Genomic DNA, 20600 nt, shown 5'->3' with positions numbered 1-20600 from the left:
TATGGTACTAATAAAAATAATGATCATTTAGCCTCTACATCTGTTCTCTGAGAGGTGATATACTTGCCATGTCATTCTAACTACTGAAGGACCTTGAAACAGCAGACTATATATTAAGATTTGCCCCTCTGGCTCATTGCACTGGCAAACTAAATCACAAGTATGAAAAATGAATACACCTTTGAAACATCATTTAAAATACTGCACTCAGAGGAGTTGTTATAGAGTGAATCACTTCCTCACATTTTGGCTCTAAATCCAAACCACAAGCACTTGCCACCACAATCCCTCTACAACCCTCCATTTCACTGTGTACCTGTGGGGCTTGGCCGGCTGCCAGCTTTTCTGCTCTTTTGCTAGGAGAGGCCCTCTCCCTTTGCTATCTCAGGGGCTTGCAGACCTTTTGGTAGGAAAGTGTATCTTCCACTTCCCCAGTATGCCAGACAATCTCATGATATTTAAAAGTCATTTCCCCTCTCAAAAAACAATGAATTTGCAAGCTGACACTGTGATCTGTATTAGTCAACAAGGTGTCTTTCAGCAGGATTAATTAGTCAGGCAAAAAGGCTTTTAAAGGGAGGGAGTAAAAAACATAACCATTAACAGCTTTTCTAGTTCCACATTTTGCATTCTTCATGGATCACAGCATGTTCCAGAGATGGTAATGCAGTTAGAAAACTGAACTATGCGCTGAAAGGATAAAATGTCAGTATTACTTTTAGGTAGCATAAGTCTTTTCTAGGTTTTTTTTTTTTTTTAAGATTTTATTTATTAATTCATGAGACACAGAGAGAGAGAGGCAGAGACACAGGCAGAGGGTAAAGCAGGCAGAGGGAGAAGCAGGCTCCATGCACGGAGCCCGACATGGGACTCGATCCCAGGTCCCCAGGATCACACCCCAGGCTGAAGGCGGCGCTAAACCGCTGAGCCACCCAGGCTGTCCTTTTCTGGGGTTTTTAACAAAAAAAAAGTTGCCCCCAATTTCTCTCATAAAAGCATATTCCTAAAAGATAAATCCTTCCAAGGAAAATGCATCTTTTGGAAACTTCAAAGGTAAACCCTGGAACAACTGCTTTAGGTAGGGAGGCCCATACCATCCCACTGTGCCAGAGGCAGCCCCGGTCTTGCTATACTTATTAAAGCATCCTCTTTACTTCTCAGAAGTGTGAGATCCAGTTTGGACAATAAATTACAAACTCATCCTAGTTTTAGGTAATATCTTTTCTTTTTTTTACCACATTTTTACCCTGAACAGCTTTCCAGATTCTAGAACACTATCCGAAGAAAACACATTCCTAATAATAATGCTCCTCCCCTTCTTTTCCAGATGATAACAAAAGACCTCTGTATCATTCCATTCGTGATGACCTAACACTAAAATAGGTTCTCAGACATACATCTCCTACCATAGCTGATTCACACCTAGTTAAAAAGGCTTATTGGGCAGTCCGGGTGGCTCAGTGGTTTAGCGCTGCCTTCAGCTCAGGGTGTGATCCTGGAGACCCAGGATCGAATCCCACATCGGGCTCCCTGCATGGAGCCTGCTTCTCTCTCTGCCTGTGTCTCTGCCTCTCTCTCTCTGTCTTTCATGAATAAATAAATAAAATATTTTTAAAAAATAAAGAAAGAATAAAAAGGCTTATTGATATCAAAAGAATATAACCATTCCCAAGTCATGCAACCTTATATTCCTATAACAAAACACAAAAGAAGAGGAATTAAGAAGCATTCTACAATTTCCAAGAACTGTACTCTTCACTGAACACTCTCCTACAAATCTTTCTAACTCATTTGTCCATTATTGGATGTCACCAAATTAGCACATTTACAGGCAAAAGATACCCTTCCCCTCCTTTCTCAGGAAAAGAGTATCTCGGAGGTATTGGCCAGATCAGATTATCCCAAATAAAGTTACCTTCCAAGGAAACTGGCTCTAGAAACAATCACATTGGGATCCCAAGCAGGGACCAGATTTTCCAAAGCCTGGCAAGGATCTGCAGATCAAAACAGGTTATAGGGAACAGGTACTTTTCCCCCCAAGACAAAATGGATTGTAAACTAAAATTACTGTCAGCAATGTTTTTTATGACCTTGGCTGATTCAGTATGGAGCCAAAGGTATTGAGGACCTAATGGAAACCCCTGGGCCTGAGGTTCCCATACATTACGCAAAACACTAGGTATAAATGAATGGACTTTGTTTTTAAGTCAATGGGAGCCACCACAAAAAAAAAAAAAAAAAAAAAAAAAACCATGAAGAGCCAATCATGTCTCAATGCAGTGGCAACAAAAGAGAAATAAATTTTATGAGACTGACATGCTACCTACTGTGCTAACAAGGCACCTGGAAACAAATTTTAAATGCTTCAGCCTACACAATGGATGGGAACTTGCTGCTCCTACCAAATTAAGATGGGAACTTACTGCAATAAACCTATATCAATGTGTCTGCTGATATATAATATCACTGAAATGAGATTATGGCCTCCATATTAAGCATCCTCCTCTACCATAACCTATAATCCTCGAAGAAGATCAAGAAATATCTAGTCTATGATTTTACTTTTATATAAGCCTCCTCAAATAAATCTAATTACCTATTTTTAAAAACTCTCCCTCCCTGTCTCCAAATCTCTTTTTCTTAATTCCAAAATCTTCCCTGCAAGAAAACTAGCTAAGGAAATTTAAAGAATAAAATGTATGGATTTTAACTCTTCATAAAAATTCAAGGATGGCTCAACTAGAGAATAAAACAAGAGATTAAGCACCTTTTAATTAAAATGATTAAAATTTCAAAAATTGCACTGGTTTAGATTCACATTATTATAAAACATACTAAAAACACTAAAACTGCTTAGGTTTATTCTTTCTCGGAACATGACTAAATTTTTAAAACCAGTTTTGAGGGGATCCCTGGGTGGCTCAGCGGTTTAGCGCCTGCCTTTGGCCCAAGGCGCAATCCTGGAGTCCCGAGATCGAGTCCCGCTTCGGGCTCCCAGCATGGAGCCTGCTTCTCCCTCCTCCTGTGTCTCTGCCTCTCTCTCTCTCTCTCTCTATGTCTATCATGAATAAATAAATAAATAAATCTTTTTAAAAATTAAAAATAAAAAAAAAATAAAACCAGTTTTGAAATTGTCTAAAAGTCAGACGCTACTAAATAAATTTTAGCAAAATATTCTTAACACCAGACAATACAAATTGTGAACATTCATTGTACCACATTTCACTAAATCCAATATGCTGTTAATTGTAGGATAAATCATTACTTTATATTTCACTAAGAAAGAAAAAAGGCTGTCAATTAAATGTAAGATATCATCGACCCAATATCACTTGCTCAGTATCAGTGATATTGAAGGAAAAATAGTATCTTAGAATTGGTGAAATACTCTCAAATTCCTATAGCCATCTATTCTTTTGCAATTCAAATATGATTTATAGTTTTCTGCAATCAAAATCATGAAATGAAAAAAATATCAAAATATCATACCTTCTGTACTACACTCAGGAAAGCTATCAACGAGGGAATCAGAATAAGCTTCAGCAGGACCAATCAATTCAGAACCATCATTAATTATTCCACCCTAAAAAGAGGAGAGTAATTGTGTTTCATTGTTAATAAGAGTATTTTTAAAATGAGTAATAAATGAACAATAGTTATCTCAACTTTACGTAAGGATTACAGAAACTATTCATCTGTTAAACTAGATAATAACTGCTTTAAAAAATCAATAGGAATATCAGTATTGTTCATCAATTTTTACAAATGTACCACACCAATACAAAGTATTAACAATAGGGGAATCTCTGTGAAGGGGAAAGGGGTATATAGAAAAGGACTATACTTTCTTCTTCTTCTTTTTTTTTTTTTTTTTTTTTGGAGTTTTAGTTATTTATTTGAGGGAGAGAGGGCACACACATACAGGGGAAGAGGCAGAGGGAGAAAAAAACTTAAACAGACTCTGAGCTGAGTGTGGGGCCCAATATGGAGCTTGAGCTCATCACCCTGAGATCAGGACCTAATAAGCCAAAATCAAGAGTCAGAAGCTTAGCCAACTGCATCACCCAGGCATGCCTGAAAGCACTCTACCTTTATTTTTTAGCACTATACTTTTTGCACAATTTTTCTGTAAACTAAATTGCTGTAAAAAAAATCTTTAATTAAAATCTATTTTAATATATTAAAATTCAAAGAAATATTATAATATCGTATGGCTTTTTATAAAAGTATATTTTTTAAAACTCTATAAAAAATACTCAAACACAAGAAAAATGAAACATCCACCAACTAAAAACCATTATTCAGCATCCTTAGTGACTGGTCATTCGAATTAGTAATAAATATTGGGACTCCATTAGAAGCCATTTAATTTTATCAAATTAAAAACTACAATATGGGACACCTGGGTGGCTCAGTGGTTTAGCGCCTGCCTTCAGTCCAGGGCATGATCCTGGAGTCCCGGGATCAAGTCCCACATTGGGCTCCCTGCATGGAGCCTGCTTCTCCCTCTACCTATGTCTCTGCCTCTCTCTTTCTGTGTCTCTCATGAATAAATAAATAAAAATCTTTTTTAAATAAATAAAAATTTAAAAATAAAATAAAAACTACAATATATCACACAGTACCTCAGTGATTCCAGAAGTACCTTAAATTTGAAAATCATTTAGACATAATAATGTATATAAAACTAAAATTAAACAAATTTAAGATATTTGTATTATTTAATAAATACAAAATGGATTTTTCCATATGACCATTATTTTAATTCTGTATTTAGGTTTGCAAATTAAACTATTAAAAAACTGTTTTCTTCCCCCTCCCCCCCAAAAAAAAAAACTGTTTTCTCTTATTCTATGTGCAACTAGAGAATCTTACTCCATGTGCAGCTAGAGAATGTACTTAGCAGGTAAGCAGTGGTGGTGTGATTTTGTGCTGTGGTTTTGTAGACAGTTCCAATCACAGGTATAAAGGCTTATAATCCTTAAATAATTATAACTAATTAAAAAATAGCTTTCCTGCTCCTTAACATCTTTCCTTCTACCTTCCACCAATAGTTCCATGCCCCCAAACACTCCTATCGGGATAGCAAAACCTAAGAGAAACATAAGACCTCTATTTCCTCTCTTCTTCAGCACAAAGAATTCAACAACTCTCTTTACATAACCAAAATTCTCCCTTCCCGCTTATCTTTAAGAGAAATTAGAAATGGTCCCTCTCAAATTACCAACTTTTACTTCCAAGAGTGTTAAGTGAACTAAAACTTTAAAACAATTATTCTCTTTAGAGGCAAGAATTTATATGACTTAGTTCTATTTGTTTATTAAAATATTCAAATCACAGTTTATATCTGAATTTTTCTCCAAAACATTAGTCTCTACTTCAGACTAAGCCATCCAAACCAAATCTTAAAAAAATCTGCAAATATCTCAAGAATTTTAATAGACAAAGCTGATTTTATTTACAATCTTACTTAACAGAAAGTGCCCTTCAACTACTATCTCTTCGACCACCAGGTGTGTAAGTTTAAGTTACTTATCTATGAAATGAAAACATTATCTATAACTCAAGTTGTTAGGACTACAAGATTTCATACACATAAAGTACTTAGAACAACATAAACACTCAATAAATTTTTGTTAATATTAGCTGATACAAGATCTGTTTATCAGATTAAAAAAATACTAAAGAATGCAAAAAACATTTAGCTCAGAATTCCAGAGAAATTATATTTACCTAATTTAACAAACAATATTATACAAAGTAAATAATAAAGAGTAAATCTTTAATTAAACAAAATAATAAAAACTGTTCCATAGGAACTCAAGGGAAGTAGTGGGAAAATAAGCCACAATTCTATTTTAATCTCTACATTAAATCTCTAGATTAGTTGCTATTTTGATCTCTGGACCAAAAACAGTAACCATTTGGTGTTCTTCATTACACAGTAGACAGAAACTCTTATTATACAGCATCTAAGTTTTTTTGTTAATGAAATGTCAATCTGGGGAGTGATGGAGTTCAGGTATGATGGAATAAATAGATTAGCAAATGCTCTCCCCAAAAGGCAATGATGTAACTAGAGAAAAACGTCAGGATGACCATTTGAGGGCTCTGGAAATTGACCAATAGCCTGGGGTTGCTCCCACCTTCGTCCCAGCTGGGTTGCCATGGTAATTATACAAGGGCAAGACAAGTCTTGAAATTCAGCGGGTTCACTTGCAGAGGAGGCTGGCATGATTTGTATTGAAGCAGAGAAAAAAGTCCTTACCAAACAGTAATATCAGTAATAGTAATAATCTCAGTGCCAAAGCACAGTGGCTCAGCAAAACATGAAGTTGCAGCAAGCGAAGAACCAGCATATTAGCCAGACATTTCGCAGGGAGATACAGGAAATACACAGCCATTTAGGTTCTTAATAAGCTCTCTACCCATCCATGCAGAAGATCAGAGAGAAATGGAGCTATCTGGGGGAACCCGGGTGGCTCAGTGGTTGAATGTCTGCTTTTGGCTCAGGGCGTGATCCCAGGGTCCTGGGATGGAGTCCCACATCAGGCTCCCCATAGGGAGCCTGCTTCTCTCTCTGCCTATGTCTCTGCCTCTTTCTGTGTCTCTCATGAATAAATAAATAAAATCTCCAAAAAAAAAAAAAGAAAAGAAAAGAAATGGAGCTATCTACAAGTCCCTGGCAAACCATGATGTGTACACACACACACAGAGGAAATCCAAGAGATCCCAAAAGAAAGCAAAAGCCAGTACAAACTTAAAAACTGCTCAAACTCTGAAAATACACCAGGAATCATCAGCATGTGGAAGCAGCATATAATGGAAAAAAATGTTTAAATACAAGCAAAGACGAATCACTGGCTGACCATTAAGCTATGCTGATACAGGACTAATCCCTGGTTAGCAATAGGGATTAGTTTAAAAATACAATAGAAATTAAAAATTGAGCAGAGATAGATATCAGCATACACTACCCACTAAACAGACTGCACAGATTCAGTGTAGACATGTTACTACACACACTAACAAAACAACACTAACAATCCTCAGGGCAAAAACTGGAACTCTGATCTGCTATGTTACCCAAAACTTCCAGTTTTCAACACAAAAAATCACAAGACATTCAAAGAAATTAGAAAGTGTGTGCACCATACATGGCAGATAAGGAGGAGAAGCAATCAATAGGCACTAACTCCAGGGGGCAAAGACATTGGACTTAAAAGGCCAAGACTTCAAAGCAGCTATTTATAGAAGTTAAATAATCGAAGAAAGTTGCAATTAAAGAATTTTTTTAAAGATTTTTATTTATTCATTTGAGACAGAGAGATGATACCAAGAGGAACATGAGCAGGGGGGAGGGGCAGAAGGAGAGAGAGAAGCAGGCTTCCAGCTCAGTGGGGACATGGGGCTCGATCCCAGGACACCAGGATCATGACCCAAGCCAAAGGCACACTCAACCATGTGAGCCACCCAGGTGCCCCTAAAGAATTTTTTAAAGTATGATATTTTAAAAATAAATAAATAAAGTATGATATTTATGACTCATGAAATAACAAATATAATTAAATATAAATTATAAAAATGAACCAAATGCAACATTATTCATAAGATCCAAAAGTAGAGATAATTCAAATGTCTGTCAACTGATTCATAGATAAAGTATGGCATATTCATATCCATCTAATGGAGTATTATTCAGCCATATAAAGCAATGAAGCACTGACACACACTACAACATGGATGAATCTTGAAAACATTAAGCTAGGTGGGTAAAAGAAGTCAGATGCAAAAGGTCACATATTATATAATTCCATTCACATGAAATGTCCAGAACAGATAAATCCTCAAGACGGAAAATATATTAGTGGTTGCTAGGAGTTAGGGCAAGTGGGGAAGGAAGAGTTAAGTGCTAATGGGCACAGGATTTCGATATGGGGTGATGAAAATATTCTGGAATTAAACAATGATAATGGTGGCACAACCCTGTGAATATACTAAATGCCACTAAACTTTATACTTTAAAATGGTGAATTTTATGTTACGTGAATCTCAATTCTAAAAAAAGAACCAGATAGAAATCATAGTAACAAAATGCAACTGATTTGAGAAAGATGAATAATAAATGAACTTAAAGATCAATAGAAACTCTCCAAAATGAAAATCATAGGAAAGAAACACCTAGTAAGAGAATCGGAGAGCTGTAAGGATAATAGTAAGCATACCAACTTACATGTACCAGACAAGGGAGAGAAAAAAGTTGGAAAAAATATTTGAAAAGATGAGGTAGAAAACTTTCAAGCTTTGATGAAAAATAATCATCTACCAATATAGGAAGACAAATTAAACCCCAAATGGATAAACAGAAAAAGATGAACACCTTGAGTCACACTACTAAAAGACAAAGACAAAATTCTGAAAGCAGCAAACAGAAAAATACTTCTATATCAGAGCTACAGTAAAAAAATAACAAACAACTTCTCATAAAGAACAGTGGAGGGGATCCCTGGGTGCCTCAGTGGTTTAGCACCTGCCTTCGGTCCAGGGCGTAATCCTAGGGTCACAGGATCGAGTCCCGCATCAGGCTCCCTGCATGGAGCCTGCTTCTCCCTCTACCTATGTCTCTGCCTCTCTCTCTCTGTCTCTCACGAATAAATAAATAAAACCTTTAAAAAAAAGAAAAAACAGTGGAAAACAAAAGGTACTGAAATTACAAATTCAAAATACTAAAAGAAACACTGTTCATCAATAATTCTATATATCCAGAAAAACTACTCCTTTAAAATGAAGGGTAAACAAAAACACTTCCAAAGACTAATAAGAAAATCTGTTTCTAGCAAGCCCACCTTACAAACACAAAAAAAGAAACTGACAACAAATGGTAATTTAAATCTACCTGGACAAATAAAGAACACCAAAAAAAGATAACTATGTGGGTAAATATAAATGACTACATAAATATAGGTTCTTCTCTTTTCATCTCCTTAATTTCTTTAAAAGACATCCAATCATAACACTATATTGTTGGGGGTATAATATATTTGAGATATACATGATAATAACACAAAAAAAGGAGGATTGACTACAGCTTTATGAGCAAACTTTTTCTATTTTACTGGAATTAAGTTAATATTAATCTCAAGAAAATTGGCATAAATTAAAATGCATTATTTTAATCCCTAGAACAACCATTAAGAATATAAATTAGGGAACACCTGGGTAGCTCAGTGGGTTAACCATCTAACTCTTTTGATTTAGGCTCAGGTCATCTCAGGGTAGTGAGATTCAGCCCTGTATCAGGTTTACTCTCAGCAGGGAGTCTGCTTGATATTTTTTCTCACCCTCTTAACTTAAAAAAGCATAAAAGGGGAATTTAAATGGTACAATAAAAAGTATCTAATGCAAAAAATGACATAAAGGAGAAACAAAAGAACAAAAAGCATATGAGATATATAACATTTGGCAAAATAGCATATTTAAATATAAAAGAATAAATATGCCAATTGACAACAGCAATTTTGAGACTGGATAAAAAAAATAAGATCAAACTACATAGTGCATGTAAGAAATATCCTTTGGATTCAATAACACAAATAGATTGAAAGCAAAAGAATAAAAACAGAGGTTCCATACAAAAAGGTACCTAGATGGTCTTTATTAAAGAGTGATTTATATTAAAATCACACAAAATAGATCTTAAGACAATAAATATTACTCAAGATAAAGAGGGACATTTCATAAGGCTAAGAAAATCAACTTAGCAGGAAGTTATAACCACTATAAATAAATACACATGCACATGCCAACAGAGCCCCAAAATAAATAAACATTAACAACTGAAAAGACAAACAGAAAATTCAACAATAATAACTGGAGGCTTCAATACCTCACTCAAAATAATTGATAGAACTAGACAGAAAATCAGCAAAGATACAGAAGGCTTAAACATCACTAGCAACTAATTTGAACTAACTACAATTTACATAAAATTCCACCTGATAACAGAACATGTATTCCTTTCAAGCACACATGGAACATTCTCTAGGACAGGTGGTATACTAAGAAATAAATCAAACCTCACTAAATTTAAAAGAACTGAAATCATACAACACATGTTTTCTGACCACAACCATTAGAAAACAAAACTAGATATCAACAGTAAAAGAAATTTTAGGGGGAACACCTCGCTGGCTCAGTGGTTGAGCATCTGCCTTCGGCTTAGGGCATGATCCCAATCCTTGGATCGAGGCCCACATCGGACTCCACTCAAGGAGCCTGCTTCTCCGTCTACCTGTGTCTCTGCCTCTCTCTGTGTGTCTCTCATAGATAAATAGGTAAAATCTTAAAAAAAAAAAAAAAATTAGGAAATCAACAAATATTTGGAAATTAAAAGAACAGTCTTCTAAATAACCAATGGGTTCACAGAACAATCACAGAAGAAATTTTTAAAAATGCATTGAACTGAATAAAAATGATAAACAGCAAAGTAAATCCAAGCAAGCAAAAGGAAGGAAATAAAGTTTAGAGTAGAAATCAATAAAAGGAAATATAGAAAAGAGAGGAAAATGAAATAGAGAAAAATCAACAAAACCAGGTTAGGTTTTTTTTTTTAAAAGATTTTATTTATTCAATTGAAAGAGAGAGAGCAGGGGAAGGGCAAAGGGAGAAGAAGTAGGCTTCGCTCTGAGCATGGAGCCCAATATGAAACTATTTCAGGACCCTGAGATCATGATCTGGGCCAATTCAGATGCTTAATCAATGGAGAGCCACCCAGGCACCCCAACCAGGTTAGTCTTTTGAAAAAAAAATCAACAGTATCAAACTTTTAGCTAGACTGACCAAGAAAAAAATAAATAATATACAATTACCAAAATCATGAATGAAAGAAGGGACATCACTACCATCCCTACAGAAACCAAAGGCATTATACGGAAATACTATGAACAATTTACACTAATAAATTACACAGTTTAGATGAAAATTCCTGGGAAGGGACAAATTATCAAAACCAATTCAAGAAGAAAGAGAATATCATAATAAACCTATAACAAGCAAATAAATTGAATTAAAATTTGAGATCCTCCCAGATTAATTCTAATATCAGGTATGTACCTATGAGAAATGAAAAGATATGCCCACATGAAAAACTTATATGCCAATATTTACAACAGCATCATTAATAATAGCAAAAAGGGAGAGACAACCCAAATGTGCTCAACTGATGAATGGATAAACAAAATGAAGTAAATCCACAGATCCATACAAAGGAATACTATATAGCCACAAAGAGAGAGAAATATTGATATATGCTACAACATGTATTAAACCTTTAAAACATAATGCTAATAACTAAAAACACAATTCTGTTCACAAAGGTATCAAAAGAATAAAATGTTTATAGTAATTTTAACGAGGCGCAGACTTATCCACTGAAAATTGCAAAACACTGCTGAGACTAATTAAATACATGGAGAGTTATTTCATGTTCATGGATTGTAAGACAATATTGTTAAGAAACAATTTTCCCTAAAATGAACTATAGATTTAATAGAATTCCAATCAAACTCCCATCAGGATTTTTTGTTCATATGGACAAGTTGATGCTAAAATTTTTTATGGAAATTCAAAGGACTCAAAATTGCCATAATAATTCTGAAAAAATGATGAATAAAGTGGGACAACTTACACTATCTGATTTCAAAACTTATTATAAAGCTACAATAATGAAGTCAATACAGTACTGTTATAAGAACAAGCACATAAATCAATAGAACACATCAAAAGTCAAGAAATAAACCATCATGGGACGCCTGGGTGGCTTAGTAGTTGAGCATCTGCCTTTGGCTCAGGTCATGATCCCGGGGTCCGGGATCAAGTCCCATATCAGGCTCCCTGTGAGGAGCCTACTTCTCCCTCTGCCTGTGTCTGCCCCTCTCTCTGTATCTCTGATGAATAAATAAATAAAATCTTTAAAAAAAAAAAAAAAAAGAAGGAAACCATTATATTTACATTCAATTCATTTTCAGCAACAATGCCAAGGTAATTCAATGGGGAAAGGATGGCCTTTTCAACATACAGTGCTGAGACTATTAGATATTCATGTTCCAAAAGATGAATTTAGACTGTTACTTCACACTGTATACAAAAATTAATTGAAAATGGATCACAGACCTAAATCTAAGACCAAAACTTTTAGAAAAGATCACAGAAGACTTTGGGCTAATTAATCCAAGTTCTTGGATATGACCAAAAAAGCGTGATTCAAAAAAAAGAAATAAAATTGATAAACTAGACCATTAAAACTAAAAATTGGTCCAGTGACCTGACCTATAAGACGTAAGAAGGACTACTTCTAAGTAGAATTTCTAGGAAAGCTTTTAAAAACTGGCATGCATGCATGCATGCATGTATTCATTCATTCATCAGCCCTTTTCCTTTCACACCCCAAACCAGGAACCTAAGGCTTTGATGACATCATTAAGGTCTGTACCAATCTTGTCCCGTCTTCCTCATTCAACTTCTTGTTGTATGAAACAATAAACCCTTTTCTTATTTCAGCTAATATGGTAAGCTTTTTTGTTTTTTGCTTGCAGCTAAATAACCCTCAAGGATCGTATTTTCATATCTTTATTTAGAGACTAACTACCACTGTTGTAATTTTTTTTAAGATTATATTTATTTATTTATTCATGAGAGACAGAGAGAGAGAGAGAGAGGCAGAGACACAGGCAGAGGGAGAAGCAGACTCCATGCAGGGAGCCTGACATCGGACTCGATCCTGGGTCTCCAGGATCAGGCCCTGGGCTGAAAGTGGCGCTAAACTGCTGAGCCACCTGGGCTGCCCTACTGTTGTAATATTATTAAATCAGTATCTCTCTCCTGACCAACACACTACTTAAGGTATTTCTAATATATTTTCTAAGATTGGCTTGACTTCCCTTAAAGTGACCAATGTCTTCCTTCTTTTCTTCTTTCTCTCATTTCACAAAGCCTAAAAAGTGTTATTCAGCAGCAGTTACAATCAGGAATTCTCATATCCAAAAGAAACAGAATGAACAAGTAACATATTTAAATGGTTCAAAGTCAGGGGGTACCTGGGTGGTGCAGTTAAGCACAGGGCTCTTGGTTTCAGCTCAGGTCATGATCTCAGGGTCGTGAGATTGAGTTCCATGTCAGGCTCCATACTCAGTGCAGTCTGCTTAGGACTGTCTCTGCCTTTCCCTCTGCTCCTCCACCCACCCTACCCTACGCACACTCTCTCAAATAAATAAATAAATCTCTAAAAATAAATAAATAAATTGTTCGAAGTCTAAGATCTGACTTCCATAGTCCCAGATTGATTTTTTTAGCCCTTGGCATGTGTTAATTTGCATGACTGCCTTTCACAATTTCTACAAAACCATACCCTTCTTTTTTAGTAATGCTGCCTTTTTCTCTTTTTTTTTTTTTTTTAAGATTTATTAATTTGAGAGAGAGAGAGAGAGAGCACATGTGTGCATGAGAGTGAGTGGAGGGGGGGCAAGCGGGAGAATCTCAAGCAGATTCCCCACTGAGCACAGAGCCCAATGAAGATCTGGCTCTTATGATTCAGAGATTATGATCTGATCTAAAATCAAAATCAGATGCTTAACTAACTGAGCCACCCAGGCGCCCCTAATGCTTCCTTTTTCTTTAAGCATAGACTGTTTGCCATATAGATAGGGTTGTAACTAAGAGTAGCAAAGAACTGTATCAATTTGGTTTGGCATTTTATCCTAAAGATCTGCGGTATGTCATAAGCAGAGCCACATTCATCATTTCAGCCTTGTTTACACAATGATGGAAAATTAAGCAATGAAGTCCATCTCTAGAAATCTTATTGGTACTATAAACTTTTCTATTACTATTTGTATTTCTATTAGTGTAAAGTCATAAGTTTAGACTATCTTTCAAAGGATCAACTGTCTTCAGTAAGTTAAAATAGGTCATAAAAAATAATTTCCTGGGATCCCCGGGTGGCTCAGCAGTTTGGCGCCTGCCTTTGGCCCAAGGTGTGATCCTGGAGTCCCAGGATCAAGTCCCACGTGGGGCTCCTGGCATGGAGCCTGCTTCTCCCTCTGCCTCTCTCTCTCTCTCTCTCTCTCTCTCTCTGTCTATCGTGAATAAATAAATAAAATCTTAAAAAAAAAACTTTTAAAAACTAATTTCCTTTTGTAGATCCACTGGCATCAAGAAAATTAAAAATCGCACTACTCATATAGTATTCATATACTTCATATATTCTAACAATTACATTTATACAAATGAGTATATATTTAAAGAAGAGGAAAAACAAGTATGGAACAATCACCTAGCTTTTTGTAGAAGTCTAAAGGCAACAGGAAAACTGTGGTCATTTTTTTTTTTAACTGTGGTCATTAAAGACATTGATATCAAATAACAACTGTACAGGTTCAATGCAAAATAAATTAGAAAATTATTATTTAAAATGACAAAGAACTTTGGGGCACCTGAGTGGCTCAGCTGGTTGTGTCTGACTCTTAATTTTGGCTCAAGTCATGAGATGAAGCCCTGCATCAGGCTCTGCACTCAGTGCAGAGTCCACTTGGGATTCTCTCCCTCTATCTCCCTCTGCTTCCCTACCCCCCTACTGGCACTCTCTTTCTTTAAATAAATAAAAAAATCTTTAAAAAAAATTAAAACAAAATTCTAAAGAACTCAGAACTGAAAACCTTATATATCAAGAAACTGAAAACACTAATATCTAATGATTCTGATCACATAATTTGTATTAGCCTATCTCTCTAAAATTGTATAGTGACTACTTTTGTTCTATCTCCTACACAAATTAGTACAATAATAACAAAGTGAAAACAAACTTATAGTGGTTTCTATCCTAAAAAGTCTACCACTGAAAGACACCTCAAAAAGTGAAGGCAACAACTAGAATTTCATGATACTTATATTTTTTAAAAATGTGCTTCAATTATAATGTGGAGTGAATGAGATCATCTCTAAGCCCTTTGCATCAATATTTTTAAATCTATGAATCAAAAATCTTACACATTTCTACACTAAAAACAAGATATGTCAAAGACATTGTTTAGCAACTAACTTCTTATTTTAGTGAATGAAATTCAATAGTAAATTATATTTTCTGTTAAATAACAACTTGAATCCTGCATTACTACAAATTAGAAAACAAAAATATTTAATACAGTACAAAATATTTCAGAAAGACTATCAAACCTCGAAAAAATCTTCAAGTTGTTTACTGTTATAAAGAGCAGGGATATTGGCAGAGAACTGTAGCAAATCTTCAGCACACTGTCTTCTCTCTTCAATGACAGTTTCATCAAATCGTCCTAGAATCAAATAAGAATCAAGACTTAAGGAAGGAAGGAAGGTTAATAAAGGAGCAAGACCTAAAAAAAAAAAAAAAGGAAGGAAGAAGGTAGGTTGGTTTTTTGAGAGTTTACATTCACAGATCAGAAAGAAGCAGCAGGCCTATCTGCCTTACTACACAATCCTCTAAAGTCAAGTCTGCACTGTTGGAATCAGCGGTACTCTCCCCCCAAAAGACAATAATGTTTCTGATACAAGACACAGAGGTATGAACTGATAAATTAGTGGTGCAGCCATACTCAAAGAAATTCAACATTTAAGAAGCTGGTATGATTTGAAACTCAAGTTGAAAAGCGAATTATAAAGAATTCAAATGGTTTTCCCTAGTAATTTAATACTGTAATTACCCATATAATTTTCTCTTTCCCACTCTTTTTGATTTATAAAGAGGCTGAAGAGAGGAAATTGTGAGAACATCTGTATATCAGTGGGGTCAAAAACCTCAGCTTGAAGCAAAAAAGCTTTTAAGCCAAACTCCATGTGTGCCGCTGTCAACGTGCGTGACAGCATGCTTGTGAGAAAAAAGACAGTACACACAGTACCAGTGAGCTGTGATTTACAAGGTGATCGAAAGGTGGTTTCCATAGAATTTTTTTTAATGCTATATACAATTTGAATGCTGGTAAGACATTTTAAAATATTACCATTTTGTACTACTTAGATCAGACTACTGGTTGGCATTTGTCACATGCCATGTAGAACACTGATGGCAATACAGGCTTAAAAATACAAAATCAAAAGAGGAACATCATCACATAAACATTTTAAACCACTATGCAAAATGTTAACAGAAAACTGAGGCACAAAGAGATCCCTAGCTATATAACCCAAGACAAGATTTTGAAACTGAATCACTAAAAACTCTCAGCTCAAGGTCTCATGCTTATGGTGAAGCACCTACTTCAAACTAAAAGAAATGGTTTTAGAGTTAGACCCGGTGTAACTAGCTCTACCATCCACTAGCTATAAAATCTTAGATAATTTCTTCATTTATAAAATGGAGAAAATGAACAATGTACTCAGGACTCCAGTTTCATGACAGGCACATAGTTAGCACTTAATAAATTAATGATGATGCCTTTGAATGTTCAAGTATCATCACAGTGTCTAGCACGCAGAGCATGTTAATTAACTCATGCTTGACTGTATGCGTGAATCGTGGAAATTCAGAAAATTTTTCAAAAAAGAACAGTCTTAACAGTGGAACAGTCCATCATCTTAGAAAACAGCCATCTTTCATTAATAAAAGATCTTAACACGGTCCACTCAGCATAATGGATGGGTTCCAGAGACAACGGTCCTACAAAATTCTATGCATGTGTCCACAGGTAGGTTTTTCTAGGGAACGAGTCTATAACTTTTATCAACCCAGGGCCCAATAAAGGTTAACAGCCCAAAGGGAATCCATTAGAGGATCCCAGACATTCAAAACACTGCTTTATTTATACTACACAACAGGGTGCCAGTTGCTAACCCAGTGTCTGTTTTCACCTTCTTCCTTAGTAAAATAATTTCTAATTAACATTATTTCTAAAATAATTAGGAAAATAATTTCCCGATTTCTAACCAAGGACATAGTAATCCAGAAAAAAAGAAAAAGAAAAAAAAAAAAAAACCACTACATTTGTAGTTTGCTTTGCAGTTACATGTGGGCCACGGACTAAATTCTGATCAATAACATATAAACAAAAATTATACTGTGGCTTCCTAAAAAACCTCTTTGAGAGATAGCCTTTTCTTCTTTCTCCTTGCCCCTTCTCAGAAAGGACTGTGACATGGCAGGTTAAGAGTGACAGAGCCGGGATCCCTGGGTGGCGCAGCGGTTTGGCGCCTGCCTTTGGCCCAGGGCACGATCCTGGAGACCCAGGATCGAATCCCACATCGGGCTCCCGGTACATGGAGTCTGCTTCTCCCTCTGCCTATGTCTCTGCCTCTCTCTCTCTCTCTCTCTCTCTGTGACTATCATAAATAAATTAAAAAAAAAAAAAAAAAAAGAGTGACAGAGCCAACAAGTCAGGAGCTTGGATTTCTGATCACTGTGGAGCCATCCTGCCTAAAGCTACCTTCAGGTCTCATACCATGAGAAGGAAATTGACTTCTACCAGGTTTTAAGGTTTATCACAAGAAACCAAACCTAATACCATTATGGTAAATCTATGTTTCTATTATTTCCCAGGTCGTATGCAACAATTCAATTAAACTCAATTCTCCTGATAAGAATCTAAAATGATGTGCTAGCTTACACCTATCAGTAATATTATCTGGAAACAAACTTCCAAGAGCCCCTCCCTACCTGTAAAGCAAATTTTCTGACCTGACAACAATGTAAGTTATTCAGTCTTGGGGAAAACTCACTGGCCAAATAGGTTAAAATTACAGCTAATTGTCCATTATTCCTTCTCTTATCTAAATAAGAAATTAAGTATACACTGGTACTTATGATTATTAGTCCAATATGTTTATCCTTTAAATAAAACTTAATTCCAGGGCCTGTGAATTAATATTAATAATTTTACGAACATTTATAATCTCAGAACAAAAAAATCTAGAAAATGCACAAAATACTACACTATGTTTCAACCCACAAAACCAACTGAAGTTATCTTTAAATGCATTAACTACTTGTCAAGAAATTTTAATGGAAAACTCAATAATATTTAATGACACACTAAGAAATCTCGTTTTGTAGCTAAAACAAATACATATTAATATGGGAGCTTCAACCCTAACTGTAACCAGGGATTCATCCCACCTCCCTATAAAGCTAGTTAAGCAATGAGTACATCAACTTCTAAAGAGAACAAAACACATCTTTATGAATTTCCATTCCACTAAACTTGGACAAACGGAGAGGAATTAAAATATTTTTCAGAATGGAGCAAGCACAACCAAAAATAAAGGCTTATATAGTAAAGGGTTCAATTACACTGAATCCTATCATCAGAACAAATAGATGACAGAACATGCTCACTTTTTTGTTCCCAAGATATTTCAGAATAACAATAACAACAAAAATAGTATTTGTAGCATAAACAAAAGAGAAGCAGATGAATTTTAATCCAATAACTACTGGCCTTAGTATATTCAACAAAGCTACATAATTTTAAATTAAAAAAAGAAAGTAGCAAGATTCAACATTCATCCTAACAGTAGCCAACAACCTTAGTGGGGGCTGTTCTCTAGTAGACAGTCCTTTAGAAGCACCTAAACCTCACTTGACAACAGCAACAACGACAGATCATAAACAGGAGCTTATCACTGCATTAAATTTCCATTCACAGGGTCATTGTTTTCCTGTGAACAGAATAGAAGAATTATAGGTCATTTCCAAAAGAAAATGCAAAACATATTTTTCATAAGAAAATTTATTATGTGGGATTATATGCTATATATGATATTATTTGTGTGTGTGTATATATATATATTATATATATAATTATATATATATTATATATAAGCCAGCCTCCCACCTCCAATTACCCAATGATGCTTTCTTTATTAAAAGCTATGGGAGGAAGGATGCCTGGGTGGCTTAGCAGTTGAGCGTCTGCCTTTGGCCCAAGGCATGATCCCAGAGTCCCAGGATCAAGTCCCACATTGGGCTCCCTGCATGGAGCCTGCTTCTCTCTCTGCCTGTGTCTGCCTCTCTCTCTTTGTGTGTCTCTCATGAATAAATAAAATCCTTAAAAAAAAAAAAAAGCTGTGGGACGAAAAACTAAATACAAATATTCTAATAAGCTGATAAATCAATGGAAATAAAGTCTCTCTCTCTCTCTTTCCCTCTCTGTTTATAAGCTGTCTTTGAGATAGTCTTTTTTTTTTTTTTAACGTGGAACAACATCTAGATATCAGAGCAGTGACAACTTTTTAAAAATGCAAATGTCAATGATCAAAAGCTGGCTATACGAAACTAAAAGCTGCCCTTGACCAGTAAAAAACTAGCTAGAAAAGCCTGATGCTGATTCTTAACTGAAACAAAAATTCATTCAAAATAAAAACAAAGACAGGCCAAGGTTTTTGGGTGTGAATTCTTTCCAGTCAACAGTAACAAGAACATACCTCTAAATGAACAAGTTGGATTTATTACTCCTTGCAACAAGAGAAAATGTATAGTATTAGGAATCTTGGGACATTTCAAAGGTGTTAGAATGGACTTATCGGATTTGGACTTGCATGTTAGGTACTTCTGGGAAAGGTTTAAAAAAGTGAGGGCTTTGCCCTGGTTTTGATGCTGTCGGGAAGTGGGGATAATTCTATGGTTCTATGAGCTCTATCTAATTCTATGATTCTACGATTTTAATAAATCTTACTATGAGGCAAAAAGAATGAAGACAGGCTAAGGCCATGATTTATATAAAGAAGCTGCAGTCCCTTATGGTGGCCAGGATGAAGATGTGCTTGATCATTTTTATGACTTTAACAATGTTCATGTTTTTGTCTGTACTCAGACACAATTCAAAGTGGTCTTGTTTTTGTCTTGATCCAAGGATACAGAGTGGCCTTACCTAATGTCCCTGTTGTGTGAAACTGCTTATGTTCAACAGGAGAACACAGCCTAGATGTGAATACCAGCCCAACTCTAGGAAATAAAAAGGTCGAAGGAATAGGCCGTGCAAAGCCAGTTCTTTCTTAACTGCCAGCAGCTGCTTTTCTCTTTCTCCTAGGAAATCAAAGTGTGACAGCAGATCCAATAAAACAAGTAAAACAATGATCTAATCCTGAGAAAGCAATCAGACAGGAAAAAGATTTTGAAACCTACAAAACTTTACACATTTTAAAAATGTCAGTGTCATGAAAGACAAAAAAAAAGAAAAAATGCATGAGGAATACTCTAGATTAACCTACAGGCATGATCCTAAATCCAAAAACAAACAAACCTAAAAGGGACATTTTTAGAACTGAGGAAATAAGAATATGGACGGCATTTTTGATCATACTATTGTCATCAGTTAAATTTCTTAGGTGTGATATGGGATTGTGGTTATGGGGGAAATATGAAGCACAGGCGTGAAATGTCACAATATCTGCAACTTATTCTCAAGTGGTTCCAAGAAAATGAGATAGATAGTAATAAAAAATGCAGCAAACTGTTAATGATCAATGAACTTGGGCCAAAGGTATAAAAGCATTTATCACTCTTTTGTGGTTTTTTCCTGTACACTTAAAAGTTTTGCAATTTAAAAAAAATGGAAAAAATAAGTTAGATACTATACTGG

The 20600-nt window shown here is 35.4% G+C and overlaps 1 protein-coding gene across 7 annotated transcripts in view; it reads right to left on the bottom strand.

Moving 5' to 3' along the window:
• Positions 1 to 20600, bottom strand: part of RPS6KC1 (ribosomal protein S6 kinase C1) — a 177545-nt gene that overhangs the window by 122970 nt on the left and 33975 nt on the right. For 6 of the 7 annotated variants that reach the window (XM_025429900.3, XM_025429903.3, XM_025429904.3 and 3 more), the window contains 2 exons: positions 15229 to 15344; positions 3490 to 3583 (listed from right to left, as the gene is read on the bottom strand). In XM_025429900.3, the coding sequence (XP_025285685.1) occupies positions 3490 to 3583; positions 15229 to 15344 (210 nt within the window). Of the gene's footprint in view, positions 1 to 3489; positions 3584 to 15228; positions 15345 to 20600 lie in introns of those variants that run through there. The other variant, XM_049112096.1, reaches the window with a different exon arrangement.

This window comes from Canis lupus, chromosome 7 (genome assembly GCF_003254725.2).
Source record: "Canis lupus dingo isolate Sandy chromosome 7, ASM325472v2, whole genome shotgun sequence".
NCBI classification, from domain to species: domain Eukaryota; kingdom Metazoa; phylum Chordata; class Mammalia; order Carnivora; family Canidae; genus Canis; species Canis lupus.
The sequence above is the reverse complement of the archived record's forward strand: the minus strand, read 5'-3'. Positions and strand labels throughout refer to the sequence as shown.